Source organism: Pipistrellus kuhlii, unplaced genomic scaffold (assembly GCF_014108245.1).
Source record: "Pipistrellus kuhlii isolate mPipKuh1 unplaced genomic scaffold, mPipKuh1.p scaffold_m20_p_39, whole genome shotgun sequence".
In the NCBI taxonomy this organism is placed as follows: domain Eukaryota; kingdom Metazoa; phylum Chordata; class Mammalia; order Chiroptera; family Vespertilionidae; genus Pipistrellus; species Pipistrellus kuhlii.
In genome coordinates this window covers 528980-552773 of record NW_023425539.1, presented here as the reverse complement: position 1 = coordinate 552773, position 23794 = coordinate 528980, and the positions used below count along the sequence as shown (strand labels likewise).

The window sequence follows — 23794 nt, the reverse complement described above, 5'->3', positions numbered from 1 at the left end:
CGGCCACTGCCAGGAAGCTGGGGAAATTAGCACCAATAGACAGGACCCGGAACCTCCCGGGGCCCAGGGCGCCTCAGGTCCCAGCTACCTCCTGAAGGCAGTTTCTGCCCCTCCATCGGCCTGGCTGCCCCTCACTTCCCCAGCACAGCTCCCCGTCCAAGTCCCGCAGGTGGCTCTGCCGCCAAACCCACCCCAGTCCTCTCTGAGGGTCTGTGGGTGCTGCCTGCCAGGAGTCCCAACTTCCATGGGCCATGCTCACCCCCCCCCCCCCCCACCTCCCAACCAGGCTCTGGGAGGCGGTGTCTTCCACCAGGAAATCTAAAGTGTTAGGTGCTAACCTGGACGGACCTGTCAGCGGGGTGGGGAGAAGGGGCTCCGAGGAAAAGGTCCAGCCAGTCGCGCACCTCCCCCCCCCCCGCCCCCCAACTCCAGCCTCTCCTAGAGGGAAGGCTGGGAGGGAAGGGCACGTGCGGGGCTGGGGAGGGTGGAGCTGGAAGGCAGAGGGGCGGTAAGGGCCACTGGGTTCCTTTCCATAGACCAGCCCAGCCTTTCCCCGGGCCCAAACGATTGTCAGCTTTCAGGGATGGGGTGACCCCCTCCCCTCTCCCCTCCCCTCCCAGGGGCAGGGTGGGGACCAGATGGGAGCAGTATTGCGAGTCCCGTAGAGAGAAGGCGCGCTCGCTGAGCCCCGCGGAGGGGCTCCTTGGCGGGAGGGGAGAGCTCGAAGCTTTGAAAACGTGGGGAAATACAAAAGGCGGGGCGGCGGGAAGGGAAGGGGAGCGGGGCTGCCTCAGATGGATCTCTGGAATAGGACCCGCTTCCTCGCCTTTCCCCTCCTCCCCCCGGACCTGTCTGCAAGGCCGGGCCGCGTTTCCAGCCGGGAAGGGGGGGCTCCCTCCCTCCCCGCCGCCCCGCCAGCCCCGCGCCTACTCCGGGGCCCCGGGCGCAGCGGGCGCGGCGGGCGGGCAGGCTCGGTCCGGGGGCTCCAGCGGCGGCGGCGGGCGCGGGCTGCGGCCGCCGGGCCGCGGGGGCCTCCGCGCGCAGAGGAAGAGCGCGGGGTCGGGCATGGGCTCGGCGGCGTCCAGGGCGCGGGCCGCGCGGTCCCAGGCGGCCCAGTCCCGGCCGGGGCCCTTGGCGGCGGCCTCGGCGGGCGGGCGGCGAGCCCGCTGTGCGCGCCGGCGGGACCGGGGCTCGGCGGCGGGCCCGGGGCGCGGGGCCTGCAGTCTCTGGCGCGCCGCGTGCAGCTGGCCGGACAGGTGCGCGGCCGCCTCGCTGTGCCTCTGCAGCTCGGCGCCCAGCACGGCGGCGCGGTGGCTGCGGCGGCGCAGCTCCTCCAGGAAGCGGCGCTCCTCGGCGCGCAGCCCGCAGCGCAGCGCCGCCGCCAGCGCCTCCCGCTGCGCCACCTCCCGCCGCAGCTCCGCGTTGGCCGCCGCCCGCGCCGCCAACTGCGCCTCCAGCGCGCGGCACCGGCGCTCCAGCTCCCGGGACGCCTCCTCTGGGAAAGGGAGAGAGGGAGGTGAGGGTGCAGACATCCTCCGGACCAAGCCCTGCGACTCCCCAGCTATGTACCCAGCACCCAGCTTTGTACCCAGCTGTGCTCGGGGGCGGGGGTGGGAGTGGGGGCTTCCTTTTCCTTCCTTAGGCCTTGGCGCCTATCCTGCCCTCGGCTTGCTCTCCCCTCTTATTCTCTTTTTAAATGCAAAACTCTCCTTATTCACTTATCTACCCCACAAGTATTCGCGGAGCCTTTCCTATGTGCGTGCGCTGTGTCAGGCACAGGGACTAGGGTGGATAAGAAAACATCATAACCCAGCCTGGGTGGCTCAGTGGTTTAGCATCGACCTATGAATCAGGAGGTCACGGTTCGATTCCCAGTCAGGGCACATGCTTGGGAATGTGGGTTTGTTTTTTAAAAAATATATTTTATTGACTTTTTACAGAGAGGAAGAGAGAGGGATAGAGAGTTAGAAACATCGATGAGAGAGAATCATTGATCAGCTGCCTCTTGCACACCCCCCATGGGGGATGTGCCCACAACCAATGTACATGCCCTTGACCGGAATCAAACCTGGGACCTTTCAGTCCGCAGACCGACGCTCTATCACTCAGCCAAACTGGTTTCAGTGAGAAAGACTATTTTTGTGATTCATTTTTAGTTAAGCATTTATGGAATCCCTGTCCATGTCAGGTCATGTGTTTTGTACTTTGAGACAACAGGTACCATCCAGTCCTAATTCTCAGAGATCGTATACTCAGGTGCTTAAGATCTCAACAATGCGACCCCTTCCATTTTTTTTTCTTAAAAATATTTTTATTGATTTAAAAGAGGAAGGGGGAGAAAGATAGAAACTTCAATGATGAGAATTATTGAGGCAGAATGATTAGCTGCCTCCATCACACCCCCTACTGGGGATGGAGCCAGAAACCCGGCCTGTGCCCTGACCACGTTCAACTGTGGCCTGGTTCAGAGGTCAACATTCAACCACAGAGCCATACCGGCTAGGCCTCTTCCATTAAAAAAAAAAGAAAAAAGTTTTATTTCTGGTAAAAATAACAACATAAACTTTTTACCATTTCTAAGTGTACATTTCAGTATTGTTAAGTATACAGATCTCTAGAACCTAAAAAAATATTTTTTTATTGATTTCAGAGAGGAAGGGAGAGGGAGAGAGTGATAGGAACATCAATGATGAGAGAGAATCACCGATCAGCTGCCTCCTGCACCCCTCCCCCCAAACCAGGGGGGAGCATGCAACTCAGGCGTGTGCCCTTGGCTAGAATCGAACCTGGGACCCTTCCGTCTGCAGGCTGACGCTCTATCCACTGAGCCAAACCAGCTAGGACGTCTAGGACTTTTTTTATCTTGCGGAACTGAAACTCTATACCCCATGAATACTATCTCCCCACCGCACCTGCCATTTAATGGGTGAACTAACAACCCGTAAAAAAGTCTTTTAGTGGGGAAATATTTGGGGCTGGGGAATGGTAAAATGATGGATTTGCTAATGTGCTTGTGTCAGCTTTCTCTTCCAGACTCAGTTCTTTAGAGTCAAGGACCCCATAGTGTCATCGTGTTGCATCTTGACATCATCTTAGAGGATTCGGACTGTGACCATGGGAATCATTTGTGCACGGATGGGAAGGATTGGGGAGGGAGGTCACAGAGAGGAGTTAATTCAGCCAGGTGGACCTCCTGGACACCACCTCCTTCTCCTCCTCCTCCTCCTCCCTGCTTCATTTTCCTACTTTGGCCGGGAACTCGGCTACAGGGCACTGTGTATGGCGGTGCAGGCTGTTCACCGCACACATGGGGCTGACATCCTGGCCTATGCTCACCAAGCCTGGACCGGGACACGGAAGGCTTGGGTCCTACTGAGAGGGGGGGAAAGGTGACCTGTTGGGCCCCCATGGCACCTCCCCACCAGCCATCCTTCTCTTACCTTGCTGGTGAGATTGGGCCTCTCTCATCTCCAGGTCACGGGTCAGTTCTGGGGGGAGAGAAAAGAAAAGGCAATTTTTTTTTGTTTGTTTGTTTGTTTGTTTCTCTGTGTGTGTGTGTGTGTGTGTGTGTGAGAGAGAGAGAGAGAGAGAGAGAGAGAGATATCAGGGAATCACAGCTCAGTAAAAGTGGCAATAAGGATCCAAATCACACGCCAGGCCCACTGTGCTACAGCCCCACCGGGAAGAGGTGAAGAGAGGCACCGAGCCTGATCTGCCTCGTTCTAGGTCCAGCGCAGGCTTTGTGGCTTAGATTTGGGAGGTAGTTGAACCCGGTGGGATGGAGGAGCCTGGCTGCTCTGGGGCTGGGGAAGGATTTGCTTCTTCCCACGGGTGATGCACAAATATTGAACACGCCACCCACCAGAGCTGGTCTGAAGGCCCCCCATCCTCCACCACGGCCACTGCAGAGGGTACAGACGTGTGGCTGGTTTGTTTTTTAAGTAGCAATGGTGGAAATTTATTGAGAAACAAGCACAGACTCCCGTGTGGGGAGGGGGAAAGAGTTTCCGGGCACAGACTCTTTAGTGTTTAGTTGGTGGATCCAGGAAGGCTGAGTGCACTGGCTGGGCTGCTCGGTGCCACTGGAGGGGGATTCAAGGCAGCGGCAATTTACCAAGAGGACACATGTTTCTCTGTTTTCACAGCCGGTACTGCTGGGCCAATGTTATTATTTTTTGAACATGAGCCCCGCCCCTTTCCCAGCCCCTTTCTGCCAGGCAGAGAGAGGGGCTTCAAGGAGGACAGCGCCACCTGGTGATGAAAGGCATGCAGGGCACTTGGAACCACATGTGTGGCTCGGCCCTGAAGGGGTGGCGCAGCCAAGGAGCCCGCCAAGGGCGCTAGTGCAGGGGCAGTCTCCTCCTGGGCACCGGCTGGCAGCCCAGCCACACCTCTCTACCTGGCTGTCTCCCCAGCCCCGTTCCTTACACCCCAGAAGGTTATATCCCTCAGCCAGCTGAGTTTGATCATTTTTCTAGCCCCATCCCACCTCCCCGACTCCCCCAGGAGCTGGGACAGGGACACTGGGGAGCTACAGCTGCCTATGGGAGGGCACCTGCTCAGGAGCACCTTTGTGTACCTGTGAACCTGGGGTGGGAGGAGGTAACGCATCTCTGGGACATCCCCTACAGAGACAGCCGTGTGGGCCCTGAGCTGCCTCTCCTCTCTGCCCTCACCCAACTCTCCTAGAGAATCAGGGGCTTTGCTGGAGGCGCCTTCCCCGGGGACGCCAGCTGTTGCTAGGAGACAGAGAGCTGGGGTGCCTGGGCTTTTCGCTATGACCTGAGCCTGAACCTCCTCCCTGGGGCCCCTGGAAGGACTCTGATGCTCCATCCGCAGGGCTTCCTCCTCCAGGGGCCCTGCGCTGTAGCTCAGGGGAGCCTGGAGGAGGCTCAGGGACAGCCCAGGGATTTTGGCGACGCTGCTATCTCCCGGTGGACTGGTTTCTCCTCGGCCCTTAACCACGGGAATTGGGGAAGAGGAGATGAGTCTCAGCCGGGCCCCGTGTCCCCATCCATCAACTCTCCCTGATCATCTTCTGGTCAGAGTTCCCTCCGTGTAGATGAGCACGCTGTGAGGTCAGATACACTGTGACCCTGGGCCAGTGACGACACCTTTCTGAGGCTCAGTTTTCTCATCTGCAAAACGGGGACAAAATTGCTCCTGCCTCACAGGGGCTGGTGCTGGGATGGAGAGAAACAGAGGATTGAATACACAGGAATAGTTCCCGTTCTTGTCCCGCTGCCCTGCCACCTAAAACACACTCATCCCCCCTCAAGGCCTTCGTTCTGTGTCTTCATCTCTTTTTGGCAGGCTCTCCCCGTACTCTGCCTCCTTGGTGCCTACCCTGGCCCCTCCATCGCCCATCCCCTTCCGTGTCCTCTAGAACAGTGGTCGGCAAAATCAGTAGTCAACAGAGCCAAATATCAACAGTACAACGACTGAAATTTCTTTTGAGAGCCAATTTTTTAAAACTTAAACTTCTAACGCCACTTCTTCAAAATAGACTCGCCCAGGCCGTGGTGTTTTGTGGAAGAGCCACACTCAAGGGGCCAAAGAGCTGCATGTAGTTTACTGACCACGGCTCTAGAGCAAGATTGTCAAACTCTCGGCCTAAAGAGGCATACGGCCTGCCGGCCTGAGTTTGACAGGCTGGCTCTAGAATCTTCTTAAACAAAAACAAAAAACAAAAAAACGAACAAACAAAAAATCTCTTTTGTTCTGTTCTCTTCTCCTCACTCCCCCACCCCTTGGAGGAGGCCCTTAGTCAGTCATTTCAGCCCCCAGAGTGGCTGCCCCAGGCCAGCTCAGTTATTTTTATCTCCTTAATCAATAACCTAGAGGCTGCGGGCCCACACCCATCTGAGAAGGATGATGGGGGCTGAGGGCACTCTGTTCCTGCCTGTTATACTTTCTTGGATCCTGGCCTGTGTCCTGAGTGGAAGGACCCAGGTCTTCAGAATGAGGGCAAAACAAAAAGGAACTAGAGGAGGAGCTGTAGGGTCTGAGGATTCGCTCATCTCAATTTTCCTTTAATGCCATTGCAACGGGAAGGGGCATCAGGCAGGGGTGAGTCCATGTGGGGCTGGCACTGCTGCTGCCATGCAGGCTTTGGAGGAGACTGCAGGGAGCCTGGCCTTGGACCCAGGCACATGGAGGGGGAGGAGGCTGTGGGGGCGGAGCGTCAGGACTACCCGCTTTTCCTGACAAAGTGAGAAGCCAGCCAGGTGGCTCTGGGCCTCAGTTTCCCTCCAGGGAATGGAGAACCTCCCATGAGCGGGCCTGGAGGAGTGATAGGAGTCTGGCCATCTTGGGGAAAGAATAAGAGGAAAGCTGTAGAGGCAAGAAGGATGGAAAGTCTAGAGATCTGGGTTCTATTCCTAGCTCTGCCATTAGCATATTGTGTCTGTCTGTCTGTCTGTCTGTCTCTTTCTCTCGCTCTTTGGGCCTCAGTTAAACTGCTTGTACTCTGAGGAGGTTGGGCTGTTTCAGCTGAGACATCCTGTGGGTCACTGGCTCTGAAGCCAGGGCTTGGAGACTCCGCTTGGGTGAGCACTTGGGGCAGAGCCAGGCCTGGGTGAGGGCCAGGCAGGAGGTCAGGCCCGGGGTTCAGCTTTGTCCTCAGTGCTTCCCTCTGTCCTGCTCTCAAACCCAATCTGTTGCCAACTCCCTTCCTTCCATCTGCTTCCCACGGGCCCTTCCCTTCCGTTCCCCCTTCCTCTCTCCTCGGGACCATTTCATCAGCCCCGTCGCTGGTCTCCCTGGGCCCCTCTCTCACCAGTGCTTCTCCCACACTGAGTTTCGTCATGCAGCGTGATGCTGCCCCAAACCTTCAGCGACTCCCACCACGCAGGAGGACAGGCCGAACTTCTCCGCTGTGTTTGTCAAGATCCCCCGTGACCCGGCTCCAGCCCTCCTTCTTACCAGGCCCCTCTTTAAGCTCAGCTGCATCCATGGAATAGAACGCTTCTGAAGCGTGTGGGGTCTTATGTAGGAGTGTGCCACGCTGTTCCCTTCATCTGGAGTGCTCCCTCCCCGCTCTGCCCCGGTAACAGCTCAGCATATACACGTCTTCCTCAGCCTGTGGGAGTGGAAATGCTTCCTTTCTCTGGGGGCCCGGGATGCTCGTCTCCTCCTTTATCACACCCACCTCAAGCTGGACATGGTCCTGCCAAAGAACTCCCATCAGCCCTCTTTATTTTCTGTTATTTTTTTTAAGTTTGTCCTATTTTATTTTATTTTTATATTGTATTGATTTTTTACAGAGAGGAAGAGAGAGGGATAGAGAGTTAGAAACATCAATGAGAGAGAATCATTGATCAGCTGCCTCTTGCACACCTCCTACTGGGGATGTGCCTGCAACCCAGGTACATGCCCTTGACCGGAATTGAACCTGGGACCTTTCAGTCTGCAGGCCGACGCTCTGTCCACTGAGCCAAACCGGCTTCAGCAGCCCTCTTTATTTTCTGTTATCTCAATACTGTGTGTGTGTGTGTGTGTGTGTCTGTGTGTGTATGTGTGTGTCCCCAATTAAACTGAGGTTTTCTTGGGGCTGGAAGGTGCTTGATGAAGACTTATTAGAAAGGGACAGGAGCCAAAACCAGTTTGGCTCAATGGATAGAGCGTCGGCTTGGGGACTTCAAGGTCCCGGGTTCGATTCCTGTCAAGGGCATGTACCTTGGTTGCAGGCATAGCCCCTGTAGGTGGTGTGCAAGAGGCAGCTGATTGATGACTCTCTTTCATCGATGTTTCTAACTCTCTATCTCTCTCTCTTCCTCTCTGTACAAAATCAATAAAATATATATTTTTTAAAAAAGAAAATAATTAAAAAAAAAAAAAAAAGGGACAGGAAACTCCCAGGAATGGTTCCCAGGTTTCCCTCTGCTACCGACTGAGAACCCCGTTACCATGAAGACTCACTTTCTTCATTGAGAAAAACGGGTGATGCACATCACTGGCAGGAGGACTGTTCTGAAGCTTTTGGGGCTCACAGTGGACACCCCATCAGAGACAATGATTGTGCTGATGACTGTTGCCCTCCTCCCTGCCCCCCGCCTGCAGCCACCCCTCCTGGTCGCACCTGAGCAGCGTTTCTGCAGCCGCAGGATCTCCAGGTGCAGGTCTCGCAGCAGGGCCATCTGCTCCTTTTTCAGGAAACTGATGTGGCGTTGCACGCTCTGGATCTGATGCTCTAGGGACATGGTATCCATGGCAACCCAGGCCTGGGACTCACCTGGGGAGGATGACAAGGTGAACACACATCTTCTGGGCCCATCTGCCCTGCCCACCCTCACACCCCTCACAGTCGCCTCCAATCTGGGGTCCTATTGTCACCGGGTAAGTATTTTGCCATTGAGGCCATTTCCCCTGTATTTACTCACCAGAGCTCCATAAACACGTGGTGGTGTTGGCAGGGAAGTATAGTTATTCCCATTTAACAGAGGGAGAAACAGAGGCCCAGAGGGAAATGGCTTCACTCCCCTGCCCAAGGCCTCTTCTGCTTCTCAGAGAGGAAAGCCAATGGAGCATCAAAGTCAGGGAAGAGAAACAGAGACGGGCTCCAGCTGCTTTTTTTTTTTAAAAGATATTTTATAGAGAGGAAGAAAGAGGGATAGAGAGTTAGAAACATCGATGAGCCCTAACCGGTTTGGCTCAGTGGATAGAGCTTTGGTCTGCATACTGAAGGCTCCCCCAGGTTCGATTCCGGTCAAGGGCATGTACAATACATTTGTTGCGGGCACAACCCAGTAGGAAGTATGCAGGAGGCAGCTGATCAATGTTTCTCTTTCATCGATGTTTCTAGCTCTCTATCCTTCTCCCTTCCTCTCTGTAAAAAAAAAATCAATAGAATATATTAAACAAACAAAAAAGGAAATATCAATGAGAAAGAAACATTGATCAGCTGCCTCCTGCACACCCCCTACTGTGGATGTGCCCGCAACCAAGGTACATGCCCTTGACGGAAATCGAACCTGGGATCTTTCAGTCCGCAGGCTGATGTTCTATCCATTGAGTCAAACTGGCTAGGGCTCTAGCTGCTTCTTAAGCAGCTGTGTGACTTTAGGCAAATCCTCTCTCTCCCTGGGCTCTTGGTTTTCTCTTGGCCAAACTGGGTGTGGCAAAGAAGAACCCTGAGGTCTCGTCCAGCTCCGTCATCCTGCGAGCATTCCAGCTCCCGGGTGACCATCACCGGGCAGGGCAGCAGGTGGTTCTGAGCACCTCCTCTCCCAGGTCAACTCCATTTCTCTGACTTAACCTCAAGTAGGGCCCTGGGCTCTTTTGGGTCAGAGGAAGAGCTGATGAGTGTTTCACCAACATTGACTCAGTGGGCTAAAGGCAGGTGGTAGAGTCCCTTTTAAAAAAATATATTTTATTGATTTTTTACAGAGAGGAAGGGAGAGAGTCAGGAACATTGATGGGAAAGAAACATCGATCAGCTGCCTCCTGCACACCCCCCACTGGGGATGTGCCCGCAACCAAGGTACATGCCCTTGACCAGAATCAAACCTGGGACCGTTCAATCCACAAGCCAAAGCTCTATTCACTGAGCCAAACCCGTTAGGGCGGTAGAGTCCCTTTTAAGAGAGGAATAGGAGAGGGTGCTAAGGAGACGCATGTGGTGAATCCACGGTGGAACATAGGACACTGATGGGAGGGGGAGATTTGTATCCCTATGGATGGCCTGGCCTTTCAGCTCTCCTGCCGGCTCCACCCCTTTCCCAGTGAGTCCCTCCTGTGGTGATGAGAATCCTGAGAAGCAGAGGCAAAGAGTAGTGGAGGCCCTGGCCTCTGGAGGACTCAGAGCTCACGCCTTCTCTGCCAGGGCCTCCCTAAGCTTTTGAAGGACCTGCCCCCACCTGTCCCAGGAACTCCCAGGGCAGTAATGAGGGAGGCTAGTTGATGGACAGCTCTCGTTAGCAAATGGTCCCCTCCAGACTGGCTTCCATGTAAATCTCTGCAACTTCACATTAAAAACAAACAAACATATTTTATTGATTTTTTTACAGAGAGGAAGAGTGAGGGATAGAAAGTTAGAAACATTGACAAGAATCATCTACCAGCTGCCTCTTGCACACCCCCTGCTGGGGATGTGCCCACAACCAAGGTACATGCCCCTGACTGGAATCGAACCTGGGACCCTTCAGTCCACAGGCCGATGCTCTATTCACTGAGCCAAACTGGTTTTGGCCAACTTCGCATTTTTATTTGTAGGGTCACACCAAGCAGGTCCGCCAGACACCCTCCCGTTCACAGGCTTCTCTTTCTGGGTTCCCTTCCCTCGTACCCACCTGACCCCCCCTGGTCCAACCAAACAGGCCTATCACTTCAGTCGCGGTGGCCCTTTGGCCTGTGAGAACCACTGGCTCTGTTTACCGACCACCTGCTAGTTTAAACAACTTTATACACATTATCTTGCTCCTGCCAACCATTTTTCAGTACGTACGACCACACCCATTTCACAAGCAAATAGTCTCAGCGCTGAAGTGACCCGTGCCAGTTCACAGGTCCAGTAAGTTGTGGCAGATCCAATTCTCCAACCAAATCTTTTGAATCCAAAGAAGATTCTCAATATTTATACTGAGGACAATCTTGGGTTTGAATCCTGGGTCTTTTAGTTACTTGCCACAGGATTTAGAGGAGTGGTCGGCAAACTGCGGCTCTCGAGCCACATGTGGCTCTTTGGCCACTTGAGTGTGGCTCTTCCACAAAACACCATGTGCGGGCGCTCAGGTACAGGGCGATTGAAACTTCGTGGCCCACACACAGACGTCAGGTTTCGGCTCTCAAAAGAAATTTCAATCGTTGTACTGTTGATATTTGGCTCTGCTGACTAATGAGTTTGCTGACCACTGATTTAGAGCAAGAAAGTCTAAAGCCCCGCCCCCTCCCCCTTCCGTAAAACAAGGCTATTACTGTGTTTCCCCGAAAATAAGACATCCTCCGAAAATAAGACCTAGTGCATGGAAAGATAAGACATCCCCTGAAAATAAGACCTAGCGCAACTTTGGGAGAAAAAATTAATATAAGACACTGTCTTATTTTCAGGGAAACAGGGTAAAAGTAACAATGAGGATGAAGTGAGATTAAAAAGGATAGAACAGGAATCACAGGACCTGGTGCCACACCCCTTCCCGTTTCTGTTAAATGTGTGCGGAGGTTAATCCCTGTCTTGATTTATACATCTCTTCATCCTTCATTCATTCAGTGAGTTATTATTATTATTTTAATATATTTTTATTGATTTTACACAGAGAGGAATTGAGAGGGACAGAGAGTTAGAAACGTCGATGAGAGAGAAACATCGACCAGCTGCCTCTTGCACACCCCCCACTGGGGATGTGCCCGCAACCAAGGTACATGCCCCTGACCGGAATCGAACCCGGGACCTTTCAGTCCGCAGGCCGACGCTATATCCACTGAGCCAAACCGGTCCCAGCCATTCAGTGAGTTATTATTGCCAACTGCTCTACTGGTTATGGGGAACCCTGATGAACAAGACAAAGTCCTTGTCCTCATGAGCTCCCAGGGCTCAGGGGAGAGAATCAAACAAGCGAAAAGTGCATCACAGAAACAATAATACAGATAAGTTTACAGTTACAATCTGTGGTAGGTGCCATGAGAGAAACCTACGGTGTTATATGAAAGAAGGTCCCTGAGGAAGTGATTTTAGAATGAGACCTCATGGCAGACAGAATTCTGCAAGGGTCCTCAGCATTCCCAGGCCATACAGGTCATGCTCTCCTATATTATCTCCCCTGACTTGGTGTGGGTGGGACTGCGAACATGAGATTTCACTGCTGCGATTAGGTTTATGACAGAGGTGAAAGGACCGTGCAGGCGTAATTAAGGCCTCCAATCAGTTGCTTTGAGTTAATCAAAAGAGAGATTACTCTGGGCGGGCCGGTTCAAAGGGTCCTTACTGAACGAAGGAAGAGATTTGAAGCCTGAGAAAAATTCTGCTGCTGGCCTCGAAGAGGTAAATAAACGGCCGTGCTGTGAGAGAGTAATGGAGGAAACCACACGCGAGGGCCTGAGAGAGGCCACTAGCTGCTGAGGATGGCCCCAGGCTAACAGCTACCAAGACCATGATGGCGCTCCAGTCCTACAACCACAAGGAACTAAATCCTGCTAACAACCTAAGTGACCTTAGAAGTGGCTCTCGCCCTAGTGGAGCCTTCAGATGAGGATGTAGCTGGTCTTAATTTCAGCCTTTGTGAGATCCTGAGCAGAGGACCTAGGTGTAAAGTGCCAGACTCCTGATCCTTGGAGACTGTGAGAATATTCATTGGTGTTGTTTTAAGCCACTTAGTTTGTGGTTAATTTGCTATGCAGCAACAGAAAAGTAATAGAGACTTGACGGAGGGGCAGGAGTTAGTCAGAGGAGTACCAGGAAGAGCGCCCCAAACAGGAACAGCACTTGAAGGCCCAGAGGCAGGATAATGACGGCTGACGGTTACTGAGTGCCTACTAGAAGCGAAGCCCTATGTGTTAAGTGCTTCACATGGCCTTTCTGAGAAACAGCATCATCGCCAATTGCTGATGAAGGCTGATGGCTAAGGTTGGGAGGGGGATGGGTGGGGAAGGGGGAGGGGTTGCAGGCAGTGAGGTAAGCAAGGAAAGGATCACACAGGGTCTTGTAAACTGTGTTAAGCTTTGTGGGTTAATATTAAGTGAATTGGGAAATTATTAAAGGAGTGTAGGCAGTGAGGAACATGAGTTGCATTGTAAAAAAAAATCACTGTGGCCCTAACCGGTTTGACTCAGTGGATAGAACATCAGCCTGCAGACTCAAGGGTACCAGGTTCGATTCCGGTCAAGGACATGTACCTTGGTTGCAGGCACATCCCTAGTAGGGAGTGTGCAGGAGGCAGCTGATTGATGTTTCTCTTTCATAGATGTTTCAAACTCTCTATCCCTCTCCCTTCCTCTCTGTAAAAAAAATCAATAAAATATATTTTTAAAAAATCAGTGTGGTTGCTGGGGGGAGGGCAGAGTAGAGGGGACAAAGTGGATACCAGGATGTCAGCTGGCTCAGGTGAGAGAGGATGGAGGCCTGGGCCAGATGGTGAAGATGGAGATGAAGGGAAGTTCCAGGCCTATTTTTGGGGGTAGAAATGGCAGGACATGGGGATGGATTGGACTAGATAAGCGATTTTCAACATTTTAAAAAAATATATATATTTTATTGATATTTTACAGAGAGGAAGAAGGGAGAGAGCTAGAGAGCTAGAAACGTCGATGAGAGAGAAACATCGATCAGCTGCCTCTTGCACACCCCCTACCGGGGATGTGCCCGCAGCCAATGTACACGCCTTTGACCGGAATCGAACCTGGGATCTTTCAGTCCACAGACCGACGCTCTATCACTGAGCCAAACCGGTTTCGGCGATTTTCAACATTTTTTTTGAAGGTTTTTTTTTTTTTTTTTTTTTTAATTTGATTAAAACATTTTTTTAATTTTTTTTTAATAAGGAGGGCCGAAACTGGTTTGGCTCAGTGGATAGAGTGTCGGCCTGAGAAACTGAAAGGTCCCAGGTTCGATTCCGGTCAAGGGCATGTACCTTGGTTGCGGGCACATCCCCAGTAGAGGGTGTGCAAGAGGCAGTTGATTGATCGTTTCTCTCTCATGAATGTTTCTAGTTCTCTTCCTTCCTATCTGTAAAAAATCAATAAAATATATTAAAAAAATAAATAATAAGGAGAAAGGGAGCGGGAGAGAGATAAAAACATAAATGATGAGAGATTGGCTGCCTCTTGCACGCCCCACACTGGGGATGGAGCCTGCAACCGGGCACGTGCCTTGTCTGGGAATCAAACCGTGACCTCCTGGTTCATAGGTCAGTGCTCAACCACTGAGCCACACCAGCCATGCTTCAATCTTTTTCATTTCATGGCACAAATAAGTAAAATTCTGCAGCACACAAAAAAATATATATGTTTTTGCTGATTTGACAAAACAAATAGGTATAATTTTGATTCATTCACACCATAGGGCTATTGTATTGGCTGTTGTCATTTTTCTAATTGGACAGCCTAAATAGTCAGGTATTGTATATTTGAAGCATCTTTGCAGCACACCAGTTGAAAATCGCTGGGGTAGGCCATGATAAGAGAAATAATTCAGGGTGTTTAACCGTTTTCAGCATTGGGAAAACTCTAGTAGGAAGGCACATTTGCTGGATTCCCTCTATTTCCTCACCTTTCACATGGGACCTCTTCTCTGTCTAATCGCTCCTAAGGTGATCGTGTCCAACCCCATGGCTGTGAATTCTATTTCTCTGTTGACTCGAACACAGACCGACTATCTAACACATCCACCTGGATGTCTCCCAGGTCCCTCAGACTTGAGTCCCAGGACTGAGCGAGCTCTCATGATCACTCCTGCAAACCCGCTCTTGCCTACTGTTCGCCATCTAAATAAACAGCACTTTATCTGCCTTTCCCTCGGTTGCTCAGGACAAATGACTATATGTCATCTTTTATTCCTTTCTTCACATTCCACTGCCAATCCATCTGCAAATCCTGCTGACTCTACCTTCAAAAAACTTCCTTTAACTCCGACCAGTTCTCACTGTCCCCATGTGTTTCCCTAGTCCCGGTTACCGCTACCCCTTGGGTGTAACCCTGCAGTAGCCTCCTAACTTCTCGCTTCCACTATTTTTCTTTTTCTTTCTCTCTCTCTCTTTCTTTCTTTCTTTCTTTCTTTCTTTCTTTCTTTCTTTCTTTCTTTCTTTCTTTCTTTCTTCCTTCCTTCCTTCCTTCCTTCCTTCCTTCCTTCCTTCCTTCCTTCCTTCCTTCCTTTCTTTCTTTTTTAAAAAAAATATATTTTATTGATTTTTTACAGAGAGGAAGGGAGAGGGATAGAAAGCCAGAAACATCGATGAGAGAGTAACATCGATCAGCTGCCTCTTGCACACCCCTACTGGGGACGTGCCCGCAACTCAGGTACATGCCCTTGACTGGAATCGAACCCGGGACCCTGGAGTCCGCAGGCCGATGCTCTATCCATTGAGCCAAAACCGGTTTGGGCTCTTTTCTTTCTTTCTTTCTTCCTTTCTTTCTTTCTTTCTTTCTTTCTTTCTTTCTTTCTTTCTTTCTTTCTTTCTTTCTTTCTTTCTCTTTTTCTTTTTCTTTTTTTAAAAACACACATATTTTATTGATGTTTTTACAGAGAAGAAGGGAGAGGAGGGATAAAGAGTCAGAAACATCTATGAGAAACATCGATCAGCTGCCTCTTGCACACCCCCTATTGTGCCCACAACCAATGTACATGCCCTTGACTGGAATCGAACCTGGGACTCTTCAGTCTGCAGGCTGATGCTCTATCCACTGAGCCAAACCGGTCAGGGCTCGCTTCCACTCTTGTCCTTCTTTTCCGTGCAGCAGCCAGAGCTCCTTTAGCAAATCTGATCTGGTCACCTCATCTCTCATTCAACCCCCGCCACGGGCTTCCTATCACACTTAAAGCCAGATTCAAAGTTCTCACCAGACCCTACACAACGGCCCCTGGCTCTGTTTACCTTCATCTCCTGCTATTTTCCCACTGTTGGCTCCATCCCGGCCTCCTGGCTGTTTCTTGAATATGCCAAGCCCCTGGCCTCAGGGACTTTGCATGCACTGTCCCCTCTGCCAGGAATGCCCTTTGCCAAGATGCCCTCGTGGCCCATCGCTCCCTGCATTCAGGACTCTGTTCAAAGGTCACATAATCAGGGTCCTTCTCCGATTATTTGATTTAAAACAGACCCCTCTGTCACTCTCCACTCCCTTCACCAGCATTGCTTTTCTTCCAGGAATTTATCACCACATGCATATATTACATTTGTGTTTACTGTCTGGTTCCCCTGCCAGATTGTTGGCAACACAAGATGAAAGACTGTTTTGTTCCCTAGCACCCAGGACAGAATCTGGCAAACAGGAGGTATTCTGTAAAATATCTGTAGAATGCGCGAGTGAGTAGATTTGTGGCGCTGGTTTGTGAACTGATGTGGAAGGGCAGATTTACAGAGAAGGTGAGATCCAGCCAGTTAGACCTGGCATGCTCAAGAGACCTCAGACAAGGAGAAACAGATGTGAAGAGGGCAGTCAGATATACTGACACATTACTCAGGAGGAACAGGTGAGCCGGGCCTGTGCTTTTGTCTGTCTGTGTTGGGATATGTGTGCCTGTATATGCATCTGAGCCCATGTCCAAGCCTGAAGAAGTACATGTATACATGTATGCATGCATGCATGTGTGTGTTGCATCTCTTGAATCTAAGTGTCTGCTGTGTGCACAGCTGGAGGATGAAGGTGTGTGGGCCCGTGCTTACCCTGAAGAGAAAATGTCAGCTCCCAGCTGCTGAAATGCAAATGTTTCGGAAGAGTCAAAGGCCTTTGCACACAGCCCTTGGGGACTGGATGCTGGTCACAGTGACAGGCTGCGCCAACCAGCTGTTTCCATGCTTCACAGAATGGCTTGAGTGTTTGCTTCCAACGAGCCAGGTGCTCTTCTCAGGGCAGAAATTGGGGTCACAAATGGTCTTGGCAAATATACTTTCTTAGACGCTATTGCTTAGTTTGTTTTGGGGAGGGTGGGAGATGGGGGTAGGAAGGGGAAACCAGGGTCAACAGGGATCTGTGTGTGTGGCTGGGGAGCCACAAGTGTTTGGAAGACCCAACTCAGAACAATGTCAGGTTTCCACACACAAATGTAGACCTGGAACCTCCCAGCTTCTGAGGACAAGGTCCGGGCCAGCAGCAGCAGCTGCTGAGGGGCAGGAGCTGTCAGCTCCATCTTCTCCCCACGCCCAGCCTGAGCCGCCCGGCCTCCCAGGTTACAGTGAGGTCTCCCACCTCTGTCCGCTGTCCTGACTACCTCAGGAGCGGCATTGTTCCTGCTGCCCGCCTTCTCCCGGTGCTCCCACCTCTTTAATTTTCTAGCTGGATGGAAAATGTTCATTTTTAAAGAACTGTCATCAAGAGTAAAAAAGGACCTGTAACACAGAGCTCACAATGTATACAGTTAATTCCAAGTACTTTGGACAGGCCTCTCATCTGTCTGAAATCTTGTTTTCTTGGCATGTCTTCTGTTTGGCTCAAATAAACTCAAGTCAAGAAAAAAAAGGAAGGAAGGCAGGCAGGAAGGAAGGAAGGAAGGAAGGCAGGCAGGAAGGAAGGCAGGCAGGCACAAATGTTTTCCATTTAAGGAAGTTGGTGGGAGGAGCCTTCTGTGTTCAGGTCCCCAACCCCAGACAGTGTCAGGTGCAGGACCCTCTGACCCTGACACAACAGTGCCGCTCTAAGGCCTAAGCTCCTGGTCCCTGAAAAAGACCTCACCTCCTGCTTGGCTTTGGAACTCTCGGGTACCCACTCTCCTCCCCAGCTATCTACCTACAACTGACCTGGTAACGTAGGAAACTGTGGCCCTCTCCCCTCCCCAGGGCCTATCGTTCTTTGCATTGGAAGAACCACAGAAAGTACAGAATCATAGCACTCAGGGCTCTGAAGGGTCGTCATGATCGTCTCAATCAGTGATTTTCAAATTTCCCCAGAGAACCCCAGAGTTCTGCAGAGGGGTCTCCGATCTTGTCAAAGGGTTGGGGGAAAGGGCAGGGCTCGACGTTTTGCTGTCTTCACCCCTCTGTTCTATGATGGGTTTGTGCTCACAAATTCATCGCAGAAAAGGCTTCTGTTAACCAAAACTTTGAAAACCACTTTTATAGTCCAAACTTCCTTTGGGTGGCTAACTCCTGCTCCCTTACTCTGTTCCATGTCCCCGAGCCTCTGCTGCCCCCTCTCTCCCTCAGGCAGGTGCGTGGCCGGGGAGGAGCCAGAGCTAAGCCTCTGGCTTTTTGCTCGCACGGAGTCTGCCATGTCTGCCACCCTCACCCTTGCTGCTTCTCTTGTCCTAGTTTCTATTTCATTCTCAGGACTAAAAATATTTATTCAGTCAACAAATATTCTTGCACTGCTCTGAATACTCACCCATATATATATATTTTTTTAGCCCTACAGTTTTATTTTTTTAAATAAATTTTATTGATTTTTTACAGAGAGGAAGGGAGAGGGATAGAGAGTTAGAAATATCGATGAGAGAGAAACATCGATCAGATGCCTCTTGCACACCCCCCTACTGGGGATATGCCCACAACCAAAGTACATGCCCTTGACCAGAATCGAACCCGGGACCTTTCAGTCCAAAGGCTGACGCTCTATCCACTGAGCCAAACCAGTTTTGGCCTCACCCACATTTTGTTAAAAAAATTCTAAGTATGCCTTCTTGTTTCAAGGAGAATGTTAAACTTATTTTTATCATTCTAATTGCCAGGGGAGGTATATTAGATAGGACAGTGATGGTAATAAAGGAATAAGTAAGTGAATTAAAATGTTCTTTACTTTTCTTCTTTTTAAAAAATGTATATATTTTTAATTGATTTCTGAAAGGAAGGGAGAGGGAGAGATAGAATATTAATGATGAGCCGAAACCGGTTTGGCTCAAGGGATAGAGCGTCGGCTTGGGGACTGAAGGGTCCTGGGTTCGATTCCGGTCGAGGGCATGTACCTTGGTTGTGGGCATATCCCCAGTAGGGGGTGTGCAAGAGGCAGCTGATCGATGACTCTCTCTCATCAATGTTTCTAACTATCTCTCTCCCTTCCTATCTGTATAAAATCAATAAAATATATTTTTAAAAAGAGAACATTCATGATGAGAGCACATCATTGATCAGCTGCCTCCTGGGGACCGAGCCAGAAACCCAGGCATGTGACCAGGAAGCAAACCATGACCTCCTGGTTCATAGGTCGATACTCAACCACTGAGCCACACCAGTCAGGCTGTTCTTCACTTTTCTTACTTGTTATTCCTCTTAACTACCTGACTCTGAGGATTGGGGCAGGAAGGAAAGCAAGAATCAGAAATTCTTTCTCAGACATGGATGCACAGGTAATAATACTTATAATAATTACTAGAGGCCCGATGCACGAAATTCGTGCACTCAGGAGGGTCCCTCAGCCCGTCCTACACCCTCTCGCTGTCAGGGAGCCCTTGGGGGATGTCCAACTGATGGCTTAGGCCCACTCCCCTAAGCTGGCAGTCGGACATCTTTATCGCTGCTTTGGAGCGGGGAGAGGCTCCCGCCACTGCAGCTGTGCTCACCAGCTGTGAGCAGGCTTAGGGCTTCTGGCTGAGTGGCGCTCGCCACTCCTGCATCAAGAGCCTGCCCCTGGTGGTCAGTGCTTGTCATAGCAACCAGTCGTTCTGCCATTTGGTCGATTTGCATATTACCCTTTTATTATATAGGATTATTATATAGGATTATTGCACAGGTATTAACACTAATAATAATAATAATAATAATAAAAATGGCTGGCACTATTCTTAGCACTTTACATATAGTAATTCATTTATCTTCATAATTGCCCTACTCAGTGGTCGGCGCACTAATTAGTCAACAGAGCCAAATATCAACAGTACAACGATTAAAATGTCTTTTGAGAGCCAAATTTTAAAAACTTAAACTTCTAACGCCACTTCTTCAAAATAGACTCGCCCAGGCCGTGGTGTTTTGTGGAAGAGCCACACTCAAGGGGCCAAAGAGCTGCATGTGGCTTGTGAGCTGCAGTGTGCTGACCATGGCCCTACACTGAAGGTTCTGTTAGTACTCCACAGATGAGGAAACAGAAGCTCAGAGGAGTTAAGTAGTTTGCCCCATATAGTAGTTAACAGTGTCTCACAACTTGGAGCACTCCCTGGCATTTAAGGCCCTTCACAATCTATTTTTTAAAAATATTTTTAATTGATTTTTTTTTTTACAGAGAGGAAGGGAGAGGGATAGAGAATGAAAATTATTGCTGAGAGAGGAACATCGATCAGCTGCCTCCCGCACACCCTCCACTGGGGGCCTGCAACCAAGGTACATGCCCCTAACTGGAATTGAACCTGGGACCCTTCAGTCAGCAGGCTGATGCTGAGCAAAACTGGTTTCAGCTGTCCTTCACAATCTAAATGTGGTCCACATTTGCAGTCTCCTCTTTTGGATTCTACCTCTTGCTGCTCCCACAACAAACTCTCCTCATACCCGTGAGCATTCCTCATTTACTATCCCTCTATCCTGTCTTCCCCTCCTTAAACCTCTGAAGGATGCTTCCCCGCTCAAATGCAGAAAGTCTTCCCTGATCCCCACCAGGCCGGAATGCCTCTCTTCTTTTCTTTTCTTTTTCTTTTTCTTTTTTTTTAAATTTATTTATAATTTTTGTAGTTTTAAAAAAAAATATATATTTTATTGCTTTTTACAGAGAGGAAGAGAGAGGGATAGAGAGTTAGAAACATCGATGAGAGAGAATCATTGATCAGCTGCCTCTTGCACACCCCCTACTGGGGATGTGCCCGCAACCATGTTACATGCCCTTGACCGGAATCGAACCCGGGACCCTTCAGTCCGCAGACCGACGCTTTACCACTGAGCCAAACCGGTTTTGGCTGGAATGCCTCTCTTCTGCCACTGGATTCCCCCAAGCATTCCACCAGGCATCCCTGTGTGTGTGTGTGTGTGTGTGTGTGTGTGTGTGTGTGTGTGTCTGGCTTCTGCTGCTCTGAGCAATAAGCTTCCTGAGGGCAGGGCTCTGTCTCCGGGAATTCCTTGCACGGAACAGGACCACCAGGAATGTTGGTGAAACAGGCAGAAGGAGTGAACATCATTGGCAATCACCAGGGCAAGTATGAAAAAATAATCACTCCCTTCGTTCTCAGGTCCTTGGCTCTCCGGGGGGTTTGGGTTGGGAACAAGAAGTCAGCTCTAGATAAACGTCTGAGACTCTGGGGTCACTTGACTCGTGAGTGGTGGAGCCACATTCTCTAGGGGTCTCCTGGTCCTCTCCACTCCAGACCCTCCTCCTCCAATACCCCTAGGACATGGCACCCCCCCCTCCACTGAAGACCGCAGGAGCCCCGACCTCAGCAAAGCAGAGGACCCAGGAACACGGGAGTGGGGCGAATGGGGAAACTGGAGCTCCCACCCACTTCAGTCTTGATGTTCTGCCCTGATTACGCCTCCAATATGACTCCCTGAGAGAGGGGGGGCATGGAGCCGGAGGGAGCCGGGGAGAGAGGTGCCAGGGAGGACAGGGACAGGCAGGCAGAAGGAGAGGTGTGTGTGGCAGGAGATGGCAAGGGGTAAGGGTGGCTTGCTCTCGGCTGCTCTGGACTCTCCGCCAGGGCCGGGAAGGGTCCGAGTCTGGGCGGTGGAGGACAACTTCTGCCAGCAGCCCGCGGGTCCTGCCTGCCTCCCGCGCGCTGCGGCGCCCACCCCCAGGCCAGCGCTCCCGCCGGGGGACCCCTCGGCGCCCACCCCCACGCCCACCGGCCTCCTCACCTTCAGGACCTGAGGGAGCGATAGGCCGGAGGAGCCGGTCCGCGGGCTGGGTGGCGGGGAGGAGCTCTTCTCCCCACGCTAGCTGCGCCCCGGGTTCCGCAGCGCCCGCCCGGGCTGCGGCGCCATCAGCTGCTTCGAGGCTGCGGGGCGGTGGGGTCGGGGCTCCGGGGGCTCCGGGGCGCCGAAGGGGGGGTCCCGGGCTGCCTCCAGGCGTAAACACCCAGCAACGTGACCGGAACTGGCGAACGAGCAGTAGGGGGGAGCTGAGGGGGCGGGAGAGATCAGGGGAGGGGAGGGACCTGGGACTGGCGGGGAGGGACCATGGGCGGGGCCGGGGGGGCGGGGGGAAGGGAGGCTGGCGGCTCCCGGTCGGGAGAGGGGCGGGAGAACCCCGGAATCCCCAGGAGCCAGGTCTAAGGACCCCGAAGGGCCGCTGAAAACTCGAGGAGCTGGCTTTGGCTGGGATCTGGAAGGGAAACCTGGGGAACCCGCCTGCCGCCTGGCGATCCAGGGCGCGGCGGGCGGATCAGCACCGCGGACAGCGCCCAGGCAGGCAGGCAGGCAGGCAGGCCGGGATCCGCTGGGCCCGCTGCCTACTGCTCGGCATAGGAACCACAGACAGTGCCCCCGCTGGCCCAGGGAGGAGTTGGGTGGGAGGTGAGTTGACCAGGGGTCAGGAAACCTACCTTGGGCCTCGTTGGCAACAAAGCTGCCCCAGGCCTCTCACTAGCTGTATAACCTTGAGTGCATCACATCACTCACTCTCTGGGTCCCGGTTGATAAAACACTCTATGTGAAGGTCCGAAAAGCCCAGAGGAGATGCTTTAGAAACTGAAGTCCAGAACATTGGCATTGATCCTTTTTCACTGCACATGGAAGGCTTCTAAAACCGGGCTGCTTGGCTTCTAATTCTGGCTCTGTCAATACCTTCCTCCTCCCTGGGCCTCAGTCTCCTCATCCATAGAATGGGATAATGATGGTCTAGGCAGCTCATGAGGTCTTTGGGTTATTGTGAGGGTGAAATGAGTTTATACAGTATATGTAAAATGCTTCAAACATGCTGAGTTCTCATTAGCATCTGTGCTGGTGATGGCAAGGGACCAGGTGACGTTGTGTGAGTGGCTGGTGGCTCAGAGCTCATTTCAGGGAAAAGCACCATGGACTCTGCCAACAGGATCGTTTTGTGAGTGCATTCGAATGGGATTGTTATGACTAAGCCCCAAATGTTATTCTCCTTGATCTGTAAAGGCCTGGCCGCTAGGGCTGCCCTCGGGACTCTTACCACATCTTTGGCTGAAAAAATATTCATAGGTGAGACAACAAAAAGATATGCACAAATCACTTACAGAACCACTAAATAGATGAGCCTGCAGAGCTGAGAGATGGCCCTGTGAAGGCAGAGCTAGGGAATGGACTAGGTGGGGCAGGTGAACAATCAGTCAGTCAACACAGTTATATTGAGCAAGACTGACTGCATGGCACTCTACCTGAAGTTGTGTGGAGACCCAGAGATTCATTATAAACCATGGCGGTGATGACAATAAGAATTAAGATTTATCAAGTACTTTCTGTGTACCAGGCAATCTATTAACTATTGTTAAAACATCACCCTCCCCCATTTTCAGCATTAAACTTATAACAAAGTCAATGCAAACTAAAATGTATAAAAAGTGTACATCTTACCTCAGAAGTAACCATTATTTTGAGTCGAGCACTTTACACATTTCATCTCATTGAAACCCTATTGGAAATTTAACACCAGGCAGTTTGTAAGCAGCGGAGCCAGGATTCAAGTCCCAGTCCAGTCAAGGTCGAAGGTAAGCTTCATCAGGTCCCTCAGCGAAGAGATGAATCTACTTGTGGCAGAAAACACCCCTGAGCTTTACAGGAAGGTGATAGCCATGAAGACTAGTTAAGAGAGTGAGTTTGGGGTGACAGAGAAGGCCTTGGGGCTCCCTCCATCTCTTCATGATAGCTTGGAATACTGACTTTTTTTTACTCCTCACCCGGGAATATTCTTCCATTAATTTTTAGAGAAAGTGGAAGACAGAAAGACAGACAGAGAGAAATATCGATGTGAGAGAAGCACATCGATTGCTTGCCTCCTGCGTGCACCCTGACCAGGGCCCGGGCTGGGGAGGAGCCTGCAACTGAGGGACGTGCCCTTGACCAAAATCGAACCCAGGACCCTTAGGTCTGCAGGCCAACGCTCTGTCCACAGAACCAAACCAGCTAGGGCAGAAGACTGACTTTAAAAAAAATATATTTTTATTGATTTCAGAGAGGAAGGGAGAAAGAAATATAGCAAAATCAATTATAAGAGAGAATAATTGCTTGGCTGCCTCCTGCACAATTCTGGAGATTGAGCCTGCAGTCTGGGTATGTTCCTTGACCAGGAATAGAACTCTGATCTCCTGGTTCTTGGGTTGATGCTCAACCACTTG

At 51.3% G+C, this 23794-nt stretch overlaps 1 protein-coding gene across 1 annotated transcript; it reads right to left on the bottom strand.

Annotated features, from left to right (window-relative positions):
* Positions 1 to 417: 417 nt before the first annotated feature.
* Positions 418 to 21619, bottom strand: CCDC92B (coiled-coil domain containing 92B). The gene is made up of 4 exons (XM_036408412.2): positions 21351 to 21619; positions 8081 to 8233; positions 3441 to 3488; positions 418 to 1495 (listed from the first exon to the last, which is right to left on the bottom strand). The coding sequence occupies exons 2-4, from the start codon at positions 8208 to 8210 to the stop codon at positions 927 to 929; spliced, it is 747 nt and encodes a 248-aa protein (XP_036264305.1). The 5' UTR covers positions 8211 to 8233; positions 21351 to 21619; the 3' UTR covers positions 418 to 926.
* Positions 21620 to 23794: the final 2175 nt, after the last annotated feature.